This window comes from Psammomys obesus, unplaced genomic scaffold (genome assembly GCF_907164565.1).
Source record: "Psammomys obesus unplaced genomic scaffold, mPsaObe1.curated_primary_1811, whole genome shotgun sequence".
Classification (NCBI taxonomy): domain Eukaryota; kingdom Metazoa; phylum Chordata; class Mammalia; order Rodentia; family Muridae; genus Psammomys; species Psammomys obesus.
Window position 1 is genome coordinate 13045420 of NW_026596057.1, and position 15054 is coordinate 13060473.

At 40.9% G+C, this 15054-nt stretch overlaps 1 protein-coding gene across 6 annotated transcripts in view; it reads left to right on the forward strand.

Moving 5' to 3' along the window:
- Positions 1 to 15054, forward strand: part of Ralgps2 (Ral GEF with PH domain and SH3 binding motif 2) — a 126114-nt gene that overhangs the window by 27833 nt on the left and 83227 nt on the right. For 5 of the 6 annotated variants that reach the window (XM_055624376.1, XM_055624374.1, XM_055624379.1 and 2 more), the window contains exons 3-5: positions 2415 to 2553; positions 9453 to 9557; positions 10587 to 10637. In XM_055624376.1, the coding sequence (XP_055480351.1) occupies positions 2497 to 2553; positions 9453 to 9557; positions 10587 to 10637 (213 nt within the window). In that variant the 5' untranslated portion in view covers positions 2415 to 2496. The remainder of the gene's footprint in view (positions 1 to 2414; positions 2554 to 9452; positions 9558 to 10586; positions 10638 to 15054) is intronic. The other variant, XM_055624378.1, reaches the window with a different exon arrangement.

The window sequence follows — 15054 nt, forward strand, 5'->3', positions numbered from 1 at the left end:
CAAAACACCATGAGCATGCTCGTGCACATGCATGCACACACACACAGATTGGAAGCAAGTAAAGAAAATTTTATTCAAATGTTTATTTCTAGTCTATATTACCTTAATTCACTAAATGGTAATAAAAGTGTATATATCTAACATGTAGGTTAAAGATACAATTCTTTTTACAATTAAAATCTTTTAACACTAGAGGGCTCTCTAGATTTATGAATTCTTGTTACATGCCACACAGAGTAGGAAATTATTTGAAACCATTTTGTTACAAAATGAGTGGTCTACCAGAGAAAACCAGAGGCCACCGTAGGCTCTGTAGGCACCGTAGGCTCTGTAGGCACCGTAAGCTCTAGACCAGTCTGGTTTGCAGAGTAAGACGCCGTCCAACCCACTCCCCTCCCGTAAAATTGAAAGACGGCAAAGAAAGAAAACCCAATTCAAATGCATTAACGTATAATTAATCATAAAGCTGGATTTTAAAATACTTGCTTATTGAGACTGACTCTCACTGTGTAGCCCAGGCTGGCCTGCGTCAGCTCAGGCTGGTCTCAGGCTTGTAATCTGTTACCTTTGCCTCCTAGGGTCTGGGTTACCGGTGTGTATCGCTGTGCCCAGCACACACTGTTTTTTAGTTTAGCAGAGCAGATCTCCGCCTCGCCTTAGCAGTGGTAATGTAAGGATAATGAAGCCAGGGCAGTCAGATAGTGTGAGCTACAAGGAATTTTCATGCTATTGATTTGATTTTTATACTGATTTTGTAAATAGTTTCTAAATCCTATTAATTCAAATATATTTATTTAAGAAGTTGTAGAATGATGTTCTGTTCCTTGAAAGTGCTAAGGTTAATCAGAAGAAGTGAAGATAATTTAGCATGTGCTTGACAGCTGCTGTCACTAGTTATAGTTTTGAAGCATTTGAAAGCCCAGGAGCATGTTTGGTACATCTAGGAAGCAGATTCTTATTCCTTGCATTTTAGGGTTTTCATGATGCTCATCAGATATACTCTGATTGCCAGCAGTGTATTTAAACACTTTTTGTCTTTTTCTCCCCCCACCCCCTAGTTAGAAGACTGTTGCATTTAACTGTGTTGTTTAAGTAGATAGTGAAAAAGTTTGCATCCTTATTGCATTGTTACAGGAATGTAAACATGCATATGTAAATGCATGTTAGCTCAGTTTTCTCCACCACAGCTCTGTGAAGTAGATACTATGGTTGTCCATGTTATACATGAGGACACAGTACAGAAAAGTTGGTTTGCTGCATTTGTATGTAGACCATAAGCAGTCTTCTTTCAGAGCTCATAATTTTCTGGGGAGGTAGAGGGGATCTGGACTGGGAGCGTTCTACTGAGCTATACCACAGCCTTCCCTCGCCCCACTAGTAAGTAGTGATCCGTCCTTGAGTTTGTGCTCATCCTGCCTCAGACTCCTGCCTAGCTGGGATCTCTAGAGCCCGTAGAACCTGAGCTTTGTAGAGAAAGGGATTAGATTTGGTGGATGATCATCGACATTGCAGACTCAGTTTATATGCCAAATGGTGTGGAATACCCATCTTACAGTTTGTTTTATGAAAAAAAGTAGGCATTTAAATTTGGAAAGGGACTTTAAGTGGTTTTACAGAAAAGAAGAAATTATGGTGTGTTATTTAGGAACGATGGTAAAATCTCAAGTGCATATTCTAATTTTAGTAAAGTAGAAAGAAATAATGTTGTTAATGGAAAGACTATTTGGCTGGCGTTTTAGATGCCTGGAGTCATGTTCCCCCTCCTCACTTGCCTGCTAGTGTCCCCAGAGGCTGTTCTTTTTGTTATATGAGAATAGAAATAGTAGTGGCATTTTTGTCCCTCTGCGAGTAGTGTTTTCTCCTCACTTTGCAGTGTTTGCAGTGGGGTAATGGATTGAGGATACTCAACAAACCTTAAAGTCCTACACAAATCAACATACCATGTATTGTTTTCTTTTTTTTTTTGTGACTTATCCTATAATATTTTTAAATGTTTGTGGTATTTGGTAGAGGAATAATGGCAAGTTACTTTGGTATTGTTAATCTGAAGGTGACATCTGAACCTTGAAAACATCACTGAGTTGGGGGATGTAGTACTTTTTTTTATTTTAAATAATTTTTATTTAGTTAAAACTAAAAATACTGTAGTCTGCTTTTTTCCCCTTACAGTATTCACTTAGTGAATGAAGTGACACTTTTATTTCACTTGTGAAGACTGCAATGGTAGCAAGCACTGACACATTTCCTACTTCTGATGCTTTGAACACAGTGGCGTAGCTGAAATAAAGAGAGAAGCAAAGTTATAACCTTTCTATAGTACAGCAGTGGGCACAGCAGCTGTTTTCCCGAATTTAGAGGAAGACACACATTTTAATTTCTTTTTTTTTCTGTCTTTTTTTTTTTTTCTTAAACAGGGATAATGTATTTGTGGCCTTGGACATGAAGTAATCAGACTCTGTTGCTGTTAATGTAGGACCAGGGACTGGTGAGGGAAGCATGGACCTAATGAACGGGCAGGCAAGCAGTGTTAATATCGCAGCCGCTGTCTCCGAGGTAAGGCGCGTGGTGACTCGTTCTACCCTTTGAAGCCTTATGGTTCGTTACACTGTAAATCAATATGAGCAAAGGACTAGACCACGTCTGCGGCTCGTCTTTTCAGTTTCTCTTTCTTACTCATTTCTGTCATTTCTTAGGCAGAGTAAAAGATTTTATTATTATTTCTTTGAACTTTGCTCATATTTGTCCCCCTCCTCTCCTGCTTGCTAGTCTCCTTTCACCTCACAAATAGTCCCCTTTAGCTTTGATCACACGTATCTAGGTTCTATATATATGAGAAAGACATGCAGTAGTTTGTCTTTCTTCTCTCCCATTGTCTTCTATTATATTCTCATTCTCTCTCTCTCTCTCTCACTTTCAAAAGGGTTTCTCTGTGTAGCCCTTGCTGTCCTGGAACTTGATCTGTAGACTAGGCTGGCTTTGAACTCAGATTGGCCTGCCTCTGCCTCCCAAGTGCCAGGCTTAAAGGTGTGACCACCACCCTGTCTGGCTCTCCCTTCTTTTTATAGACAGCTCACTCACACTTAGCCCCCACTCTACCACTCTACCTTCATGTTGTGTATAGATACATGTGTATTTATATTTAGGTATAGATTCTTCATAATCATTGAAGAGTGTGCAGTATTTGTTTTTCTGAGGACTATTGTTTGTGTGTGTGGTGTATGCACAGGAGTGCAGACTCTCCTGCCTGAGTGTGTGCACGTGAAGGCTGGGGCAGGACATTGGGTGGTTTTTTCCTACCACCCTTTGCCGTACTGTTATAAAGACATGACTGGGTTACAAGCATGTATAACCCTGCCTGGTGTTTTATCTGTTGGCTGGGCAGTCAGACTCAGGACCTCATGCTTGGAGAGCAAGCTGAGCTATCGTACACACAAAGCCATTACTAGAGTTGTTTGTTTGTTTATTAATTTGTTTTGAAACAGGGTCGCACTGTATAGCTCTAGCCAGCCCAGGAGTCACTTTATAGACCAGGCTGTCTGTAAACTCACAGAGATTTGTCTACCTCTTGAGTGCTAGGATTAAAGGGCATGAGCCACCATGCCTGACTTTTTTTTTTTTAATTAAAATTTGTCATTAATATATTAATTGCACCCTACAAGTACTTTATCTACTTAAGATACTTGAAAATAATAATAATGATTGCATAAAACTCTTTACTGGGTTAGTATTAAAAGAAACTGTTTGGGGATGTTCTTCTGGTACACGGCCCTTTAGGGTACCTTTGAGACCGTGACTTCAAAATTGTTGGAGGTCAGGGCTACCATGCAGGAAATGATAGTTTGCTTTGCTGGTGTAGCTTAGAGTGGGAATGGGTGTTACAGCTGACCCAGGAAGTCACTTCTTGTATTCATGTGTTGTGATTTTATTTCTTCCTCACCATTTTATTTTATTTTATTGCTTTGTATATAAATCTCAAGTACCTTCCTTAATAATTTTAGCATTTCCTACTCTTTTAGTTTTTCTTACTGTTTAATTCTTTAATCCCCTGACCTTAGGGATCTTAACAGTCTTGACAACCCTTTTTCTGACATCTGTGAATAGCAGAACAGTTCCATAGCTTCCTGTTTGAACTTACAGATTTTTGCTGTTGTTGTTTGTTTACTTGAGTTGCTTTGGGCACTACACCCTTTTCTCACAACAGGGAGTCTGCCAGCAAACTCAAAATAATAATGTTGGTGTGTAATCACATGTGATGTAAACATGACAGAATATCCCTTTTTTGCATATCCTCTTCGTTAGAAGCAAGTCATAGATCCTGCCTACACTGAAGGGGTGAAAATTACCCATGAATGCTTTGTTTTAAGATGCCACATCTTATTGAGCCCAGGCTCACCTCAAGCCAGTGTGTAGCCAACAATCTTTCTGCCTCTGTTCCCAAATGCTTGGATTACAGTCATATGTTGCCATGCCTGCCCTCACATTCTGTTTTTTCCCCCCTGACTTATTTAACCTAGGTTTGATAGTAACTAGTACTCTTTCCTTGCAGGATTTATTTGTGTGTGTGAGTGTGTGTGTGTGTGTGTGTGTGTGTATTCCACATGAGTCCAAATACCCTTGGAGGACAGAAGAGGGTGTCATGTCACCTGGAGCTGAGGTTATGTGTGGGGTAAGCCTGCCCACATAGGTGCTGGGATCTGAACTCTGTTCCCTGGAAGAGCAGGAAGCTCTCTTAATTGCTGAGATAGCTCTCCAGCCCCTAATTAATACTTTAAAATACAGTTCTTGGGATTTTCATAAACGGCTGGTGGTTCTTTGATGTGTTCTACTCAACTTTAGATGCTCCCACAGCCGGCCTTTCATCCAGAACTTGCCTTAATCCCCTCCTTGGTATACCCCTTACCTGTTTGTGTGTGTTCTGGTGATCTCGTGTGTAGGACAGTGGATGTGGTGGTTATTATCCTCTGTTGTTCTCTGTTTTTGTTTTCATTCAAGGTTTGTCTTAGTTTGCTTTCTGTGCTATGATAAACCACTTACTAAAACCAACCTGGGATGGAAAGGGTTTATTTGGTTTATAGGTAATGATCTATCTTTGAGGGAAGAGAAGATAGGACTTTCAAGGAGAAACTGTGGAAGAATGCTGTTCCCATTGGCCTAGCTCATTTTGACTTCTTAGACAGTCCAGACCACTTGAAATATGGCTACAACATAACTAGTAAACACAAACCTGTCTAGGGATAGTGCCAGTCCTGTGGGCCCTCCCCCATAAATCACCAGTTAAAACAATTCCCCACAAACATGCCCATATCTGATAGGCAATTCCTTAATTGAGGTTCCCTGTTCCCAGATGACTCTAGTTTGTGTCAAGTTAGACACTAAAAGCTAACCAGTGTAGGGTTTTTCATTGTACCCAGAGCTCACAGTTCAGTTGGACTGGCTGGCCAGCAGGCTCCTCTTGTCTCCATGCCCCAGTGATGGGTGGCAGGTATTTCCTTGGCACTTAGGACCTATGCTCAGGCCCTCATGCTTGCACAGCCAGTTAGCTGCTGAGGCATCGGCCCAGCCCTACAGAATTTCCTTCTAATGGACTTAATTCTCATTAGTACTTTGTTTGAAAGTTAACAATTTTGTTGATATTTAATAAGCATATTGATACATCTTTTAGTAATGCTGCTGTTAATCCTAAACAGCTGTATAACCAGATCACCACACAGAGACTGGATTTATTTAGTTAAACCTAGAACACAATGCTGGGCAATAGTTACTCCATCCTAAACTTACTCCAAGTCCTCATAGTTTCCTAACATTTAGATTTCCCACATTATACTTGCTTTTTGTGAATTCTTAGGTCTGGTTCATTCTCCACGTAGTTCCAAGACCTCTCCTCCAGCCTGTTCTCCCAGCTCTCTCCTGCCTTTCTTCCACTCCTACCTCTCCTCTGGCTCCTTCCCTCTCCCACCTACTCCTTCCTCTCCATTGTCAACATTGTGGCTGGTTGTTTTATTTTGGCATGTTTACACAAAGTTGAGACAGATGATGCTTAGAATAAGTATCATAATGCAGTGTCCAGACTGAAACCAGAGAGTAGGGGAGAGAAATCAGCATTTGAATGAACGAGGGTAAGGTGTATATATTTCAAAAGAACATTATACCAGCAGTACTTTAACAAATCCTTTTCCAGTCTTATAAACAGATGGGAGTTATTTTTGAAACTGTAACTTAAAAAAACAACTTAACATTTTCGTATATATATTTGTTCATAGCTTTTCCTCCTTAAGGCAGATTGTTTGTGTGTTTACTAGTTATGTTGTATCCATATTTTTAAAATGTGAGTATGTGCTTAGTACTTTGTAATTGTATCCAGAGACCTGCTCTAGACAGGCTGGAAGCAGTGCACAAATATTTATCAAGTAGAATATATCATTTCACTTGCACAAAAAATTGTTTCTTCTCTTAAAAGTAAGTGAATTATGTTAGGCTTCAGAGTAATAAATATACTTTATTGTATGAGAAGTAAGGTCAAAGAGGTTTACCTTTTAAACAGTTAAGACAATAAAGTTAAAGATTTGTTTATTTATTAGTTTACAGTGTTCTGCCTGACTGCCAGAAGAGGGCACCAGATCTCATTACAGATGGTTATGAGCCACCATATGGTTGCTGGGAATTGAACTCGACCTCTGGAAGAGCAGCCAGTGCTCTTTTTAACCTCTGAGCCATTTTCCAGCCCTGACAATAAAGTGAAAAACATGTATTTTCTACTTCATTGTATGCTTTAGATTTGTTAACATATCAGTGCAGATTTCCTTAAAAAGTGATAAGTTTATGGATAAAATACTTAACCTGAATCAACTGGCTTTCTTAAATACCTTCTGTGGCTTTTAGGCCACTAATTGGTCAGTTTGTTATATTTAAATTCAGCTTCATTCGCGTTCTCAGCACTCAGGCAGAATGCAGCCCTATTCTTGGCAAAAGTATCACACACTCTCCTAGCCCATTTTCCAACCTGTCTTTCTGAGGTCACATGGTCCGGGCCTCCACCCTTTTGTTTCTGTAAGCGTTCTTCTCTAATTAGCCTCCATGAGAACAGCCCATTAGTTCTGGTGACAGTGTTCAATGGTTTTTTCCAGCCCAAAGTTTCAAACTCTTCACATTCCGCCTACAACACGGTTACAAAATCCTAAAAGCCACATAATCAGGTTTATTACAGCATCGGGCCTACTTCTGGAACTGTTTTCTATCCTAATTCATTTCCTGTTGCTGTGATGAAATACCTGTACAGGAGCAGGGTGAGGGATGACAGCCTGCCACTGTGGGGAAGTCAAGGCTGTGGAAACTTGAAGCAGCTAGTCACATTACCTCTCTGATCAGGTGAATAAATACACTTAGGCTGTTGTTCAACTCACTTCCTCCATTTTTACACAATCCAAGACTTTCTGCCCTAGTGGCTTTTCCTGGCCACCCTTCAGGGGTCCAGCCCTTCTCCACAGTGCCAAGCCTTAGTTCTCTCTGAAACACGTTGGTCCTGGACCTTTCGCTACAACTGAGGCTGCACCTTTACTATGGCTACTCCTGGCCTCTCTGTAAGAACTCCAGCCCTACCATGTGGTGCAAAGCGTCAGCTGCTCTCCATGACCTCTTCATGCCTTCAACCCCTGTCATGTTCAGCCTCCAGCTTGAGATTTAGCCTTGCCCCCCTGTGTGCCCCTAGGAAATACTTCCCAGAAGATTCTGCCTCAGCGATTCTGGACTCTTAATAATCACAGATGATTCTTCAACACAGGTTTACACCCTTAGACTCTTAATCCAGAATGTCACACGAACAGCTCTGACAGTCTATGCTTTGTTCTAAAACTCACAAGCACACCTCCATAGTCTGCCTTTTCTTTGTGCATCCTTGTCTTCTAAGTTCTGTGGAACAGCTCCGAGCACTCGATGGCTTTTGTAGCACAGAATTCTTCCCAAACCCAACATGGTCAGATCTGTCCCAGCGACAGCCCCACTCCTCGGACACAGGTTTGTTGCAGTTGCTTTCTGTTGCGATAGACAAACAGTGTGACCAAAAGCACCTCAGGGAGAACAGCGTGTGTTTCAGCTTATAGGCTGAGTGAAGTTGGGCAGGAGCACAAGGAAGAAAACTGCAGGCAGGAACTGAAGTAGATTCCTTGGAAGAAAGCTGCTTTCTGGCTAGTTCCCAGGCCCTCTCCACTGGTTTTCTTATGCAGCCCAGATCCATCTGCCTAGCAATGGTGCCTCCCTAGTGGCTGGATCCTCCCTCATCAATTAGCAGTCAAGAAAATGTTCCACAGACACAACTACAGGTCAGTCTGATGTGACCAATTCTTAAGTTCCCTCTTATCAGGTGTGTTGAGTTCTGCCATTAACATATATTCGAAAGTATGAATGGCTTATACCATAGTTTAGTAAACGGAGTTCTGAATATTTTCCTGTGGCTTGTTACAAGAGTATTTACTATTTCTCCTAGTTTTTTTTTTTTTTTTGAAGACTTATTTATTACCTATACAGTGTTCTGCCTGCAGGCCAGAAGAGGGCACCAGATCTCACAATAGATGGTTGTGGTTTCTGGGAATTGAACTCCGTACCTTCGGAAGAGCAGCCAGTGTTCTTAACCTCTGAGCCATCTCTTGAGCCCTATTTCTCCTAGTTTTAAGCATTATAAATAGTCATGCCTTGTGTGATGGTCAACAGCAACTTCACACGTAACAATAGTCTCGTGATCCCATTGTAGCCAATGTAGAGTGAGTAAGCTATGGCACTAATAACTGAGGAGGTTGTTTAACAACACCCTGGCAGTATTTGAATTGCTAAGTGATGCATGGCTATAAATGTGGAGCGTTCTTTTTTCTCTACTTCATGTTAGAACTAGGTAAAACCAGAATGTTTGTTTGAAGAAACATACAAAAAAGTGACTTAACATAGGAACCAAAAAAAAAAAAAAATTGAAATTCACCATTAGCTTTCAAAATTTCTGGCACTTTAGATAGCCTTCCTCCACCTAAGTGGTATACTCTGCTCAGCTTTTCTATATCTGTTATTACACAGTGCGCTTAGTTCCTCAGGGGTGTGTGTGCGTGCGCGCGTGCGTGTGCTCGTGCATTCATGTTCACGTTGTGTGCTCGTGGACACTGGCAGTTGACACAGGTGTCTCCATCCACCCTCTGAGGTAGTTTGGGGAGAGCCTATCAGCTTATTCAGCTGGCTGGCTGGCCAACAAGCCCCTGCACTGCCCGTCCCTGCGGTTAGAGAAGTGCGCTCTCTGCCTACATTTCACCTGGATGATGGGGACTCCGGGTTCAGTCCCCGTGGTCCTGGGGCAGACATTTACCAGCTGACCATCTCCTTAGCCCGGGAGTCCCTACTTTTTAGGGCCTGTCTCCGTTCTGTGGCACAGGCTGGGAGACAGTGTTTAAAGGCTGTTTTTTCTTCTGTCTTCACAGAAAAGTAGCAGCTCTGAGTCGTTAAGTGAGAAGGGTTCCGAACTGAAGAAAAGCTTTGATGCTGTGGTATTCGACGTTCTTAAGGTTACGCCAGAAGAATACGCGGTAAAAATAGCGCGCTTCCCGCCTCTTGCTTTCCAGTTTTTGCATGAAGTTTATATACTTGCATTGTTTTTTATTCTGTTAGAAATTTGTGACCTCGGTGGAAAAGGCATGTGGTGTGTTTTTTTGTTTTTTTGTTTTTTTTGGTTTTCAAGACAGGGTCTCTCTGTGTAGCATTGGTTATACTGGAACTCGTTCTGTAGACCAGGCTAGCTTCGAACTCACAGAGATCCATCTGCCTCTGCCTTTCAAGTGGAGATGTTTGTTTTTTAAATCTGGATGTAGGAGTTGTTGGAGAATAGCACAAGTATAGAGCAAGAGAAGGCTGAGGTGGGAAGGAAGGACAGCTCTCTTTTTAAAGGGCTGCTTCTTGTTACCCCCTTCAGTTTGGTAACAGACTGGTAAGTACTTACTCACTACCTTTGCTGACTCACCCTGCCCCCTGATCAATATGTTCAGAAGTGTTTTGTAAACTCAGAAATAGAGAAATGTGATTTCTCAATCATTGGAATCTCATGAAATTATCTAGAAAATCTTTTTAACTGACATAAGTGTTCAATTATTTAGGTTTTGGTCTTTTGTTAACTGAATACACTGCTCTTTTGGTCTTGAGCCCACTTTAGCATTTCAGAAGAAAGGGTTCTTGTTGGTAGTATGTGTTTGCCTTCCCTAATGTCCACTCTGTTTTTATTACACTGTGGTGTGTGTGTGTGCATGTCCGAGAGCAACTTGAGAGTTGGCTTTTCTTTCTGCCTCCGTCACGTGGGGAGCAGGGCTTGAGCTCAGGTCAAGCTTTGTGCTGTCTAACACGTGACAGTGCCAAAATAGTTTTCTTTTCCAGCCTTACCTGGGAAGGAGATAACTAAGAGTAATTCATGGCACAAAGACCAAATTTTCAGTTTTCTTTAAGTCCGTAAAGAGGTTGTATTCAGTAATTTAGCATGCAGTGGATATTTTATTCATTTTGAATAAATTTTGTATCATAGGGTTCCAAAGAAATTTTATTCAAAACAAAACCCCTTTGTCTTTTAGGGTCAGATCACGTTAATGGATGTTCCAGTGTTTAAAGCTATTCAGCCAGATGTAAGTAGTTTTAAGACTATTCCTTTTAAATGCAGAACACGATAAACTACAGTATCTTAAGATGTCTAAGGAATTCAAATCATGTTTTATATTGATCATTGATTGTCTAAGCTTTGTCATGTAACTCACCTGTGTTTATTCAGTCCTTAGAGACTCAGATGGCATTCATCATGGTGCATTTGTCAGTCATAAATGGGATGTTTGAATCACGTGGACAAATTGATTTATTACTGAAGGAAGTAATAGGCTTACAGAAGTAAAATGATTTACTCGGGGCATTGAGGCTTTTTAATGGGAAGGTGAAAATTGGATGTAACTTAGTAATCTTTCCCTCTACCTAAATTTTATGTAATGTGACTATGTTAGTTTAGATTATGTAAAAAATTATTTTTAAAAATGTGGTGTTAGAGGTGTGGGTGCATGTGTTGAGGTCAATTCTCTCTGTCTACCTTCATGTGGAGCTTTAACTCGGGGCTAAGCTGGGCAGCTCCTGTGTTGATGCTTTTATTTTCCCTCACTAAAAATAAAGAGACTAATGTTACATATCTACACACTCACTATAGGCACATGTGTGTTTCTAGTTTATCGCTTTTAGGGCCTGTGAATAATAATGTTTTTGATTTGTTGATGAGGGAATAGTGACAGTTACCCTCTGTATACAGCTGTCTTAGGTTATTTTGTATTGCTGTAACAAAATGCCTGATGCTGGGTACTTTTTATAGAGAGGTTTATTTAGATAATAGTTTTAGAGATTGAAAGTCCAGAAGCAGGGGGCATTATTTGTTGAGTCTTGAGTAAAGGTTCCAGTGGCTGCCTCACAGTGTGGCGGAAAGGCGGAAGGGGCAGTGGCCATGTGCTAACCCTCAGGACTCTGCCTACGCTGAGACTCAGCCAGAGCACAATCAGGTCATAATAGATCGGTGTGACCATAGGCTCAGATTTGGGAAAAACAGGTTTTGCTTTTAGGGAGTAAAAATATAAACTTGATTATTATTATTTTGTCTCTCAAACAAGGCCTTTTTGATAATTCATGACTGGTTATTTGGGAATAACATGCGGTATTTATTGTGTTATATACACATCTGTAGTGGCCCTACATACTGTAATAACTAATATGTCTAGTATACCTGAAGTGAAAACAAGTTATTCTTGTGATTTTTTTTTTCAAGTAGGCTACTTAATGTGTTAGGATATCAAATGCCTGTCAAGTGAAGGGACACTGGCTGCATGATCCCGGAGCCCCTGTCATTTCCATAAGCCTGTGTTGTCTTTCTCTGTAATGCAGAGTGGTTCAGAAGTAGAGCTTTTGGGTTAATAGTAAGCAAAGAGGAGCTATGTACTTTATAAGTAACGGGCAGAGGGTGGTTTTTGTATTTAAATGTTCAAAACAAAAAAACCTTGGAGTATTCATGTCTGTTATCCTTGACAAAAACTGCCTTCCCCCACACCTTGAATTTAACAGTCTTACTAAGAATCACTTTTTCTTTTGAATAAAATACATTTATTATTGCTCTTTGACCTGACTCATGATAACCCCTGGGAAGCTGCTGTCATTTATTTAACCATGCATTCTGTGGTAGCCACATTATAAAGTAAAAAGGAAAGGTGAAATCAGTTGGTGATTTTATTTAACCTACAACATCCAAAGTATTTTAGCTTGTAATCAGGATAAAATTTGTATTGAGCTATTTATACTTTTCTCCCATGCTATGCTAAGTGTTTTGGATCTCAGGGTTGCGTGTAGATGACCGTATGTCTTTTTTACCTGGAGTAGCTTTCCTTCAGGTGCTCTGTAGGAATTTATGAGTAGGGGCTTGGATGTTGTATACCAGATTATTATCTGAAGGCATAGATGCCCCTTTTAAGAGTTTTTAAAGAATTTCTTGGGACATTGAACAATACTTTGTAAACCTTCAAATTTCCCTTGATTTCGCCTCCTCATTAAATTTAACACAGTCCCCTTGATTCCTACTCCTCCACCCTTTTGAGACAAGGTTTTAGGTAGCCCAGGCTAGCCTCAAATTCAGGATATATAGCTGAAGACATGGTCGTGATCATTCTTTGTCCACCTCCGGAGTGCTTTATATTAGAGGTGGATTATATTACAGGATTGTAGGTGCACACCATTGCACCCGGCACTCTTAATTTTGTTTTACCTTCATAAACCCCTAGTGTCTCTGTTATCAGCACCTCGATGTATTGTCAACACTTCTTTGATGCAGAGAAGAAACCATCTTTTCTCCACTGAATCACAGCAGTGCCTTCTCACTTGGCCTGTGTGTATCCTGGTCACTTTTCTTGTCAACAGAACCAACTTTTTGGAGGAAAGAGTTGAGCTTGTGGTTTGAGAGAGTCCAGCCTGCTGGGAAAAACATGTGGCGCAGAGCAGGTGACAGGCCACAGAGTGGAGAGGGGCTTGCACTCAGCTGGTCCGCCCGTCCCCAACCTTGATTCTCTCCAGTCCCTCAGCCCATGATATGGTGCTCCTCGCATTCAGAATGGGTGGATTTTCCTTTTAGTTAATTATTAGAAAATTCTCACAGACATACCTGAACACGTGCTTCACCAGTCTTCTGAGTGACTTTAAACCATGCCATTGACAGTACTGCTAAACCATCACGGTGAGCTTCCACTTTGTCTGGTTCCTGAAATCTGTTCTGTCAAGTAGCCATGATGAGCAACATTGAAATGTCCTCAGAGCACCTTTGCTCAAACCACCTCAACAATTTTGCTGCTTTGAGGATCAAGGAAAACCACAGGAGGATCTGAATCTCTTCATCATTTTGCCTTTTTCTTCCTTCTAAACATGTTTTCTAATTTTTCTGGCCTGGCAAAATGACCTTTTAGTCGTTCATCCTGGAGCCTGTGCCTGCCATGCGAACCATCTCTCCCTTCTTGAGTTGTCAGGTGAAGTTAGACTTTTTTGCCCCTCTGTAGCCTCTCCTAAGGCCTCACACTTGTCACGTGACAGTATCGTTTATGTTGTGGTTCAGTGCATATACCTAGCACCTGTTATGTGTTAGGCGCCACTTCGTTGCTGGAGATACAGTAGTGAACATGCACCAACATCTGCCCCCAGATTGTATGTTCCAGTGAAGTGAGTTAAACAGTGTTACATGAAAAATAAAGTGAGAGCATAGAATATGAGGTGCAGAGGGCTTCAGTTTTAGACACTGAACTGCATGGGCTACATCTGTGCAGGGATTCTAGGTAAAAATCCATGAATGGTCCTTGGTTGGAGTATCAGTATCAGAAAAGATCCCTGTGCTCAGATATTTTGGTTCTGTTGCTTTCCTTGTGGAGCTCCTGTCCTCTCTAGGTCTTACTCTCTCCTTCTCCTTTCCTAAGATTCCCTGCACTTTGCCCAAAGTTTGGTTATGAGTTTCAGCATCTGCTTTGATAACACTACTGGGTAGAGTCTTTCAGAGGCCCTCTGTGGTAGACTCCTGTCCCACTTTGTTTTCTCCTTCCTCCAATGTCCATTCTGTTTGTCTTTCTGAGTGAGGATTGATCCTCCTACCCAGGGTCCTCCTCCTTGCTCAGCTTCTTTAGGTGTACAGATTTTTATATGTTTATGTGTCTAATATCTACTTATAAGTGAGTGTATACTGTGTTTGTCTTTCTACTTCTGGGATACTTCACTCAGGATGATCTTTTCTAGATCCCACCATTTGCCTGCAAATTTCATGATTTCCTTGTTTTTAATTGCTGAGTAGTATTCCATTGTATAAATGTACCACAATTTCTGTATCTATTCCTCAGTTGAGGGGCATCTGGGTTGTTTCCAGGTTCTGGCTATTACAGATAAAGCTGCTATGAACATGGTTGAGCAAATGTCCTTATTGTGTACTTGAGTGTATTTTGGATATATGTCTAGGAGTGGTATAGCTGGATCTTGAGGAAGCACTATTCCTAATTGTCTGAGAAAGCATCAGATTGATTTCCAAAGTGGTTGTACAAGTTTACATTCCCACTAGCAATGGAGGGAGGGTTCCCCTTTCTCCACATCCTCTCCAGCATGTATTGCCACTTGAGTTTTTGATCTTAGCCATTCTGATGGGTGTAAGGTGAAATCTCAGGGTTTTTATTTGTATTTCCCTGATGACTAAGGACGTTGAGCATTTCTTTAAGTGTTTCTTGACAGTTTTTGTATACTGTTTTGTCTGACTTTTATTAAGAACTCAGTATTAGAATAAGAAAATGAATATACTGTTTAGGAAGTGCTCAAGGAGTGGAAGTTTTAACAAATTGATAAAAATAGCTATTGGGAAAAGCGTAACATCAGACACTCTTGTTAGACAATGGTCTCATTGAACTCCAAGGTCACTTTAAACCAGCTATCATAGATAGGACATGTCATGTGGCAAAAGAATGCCTGTAACTTTACTGTCAATATTAAAGACATATAAGCTAATGG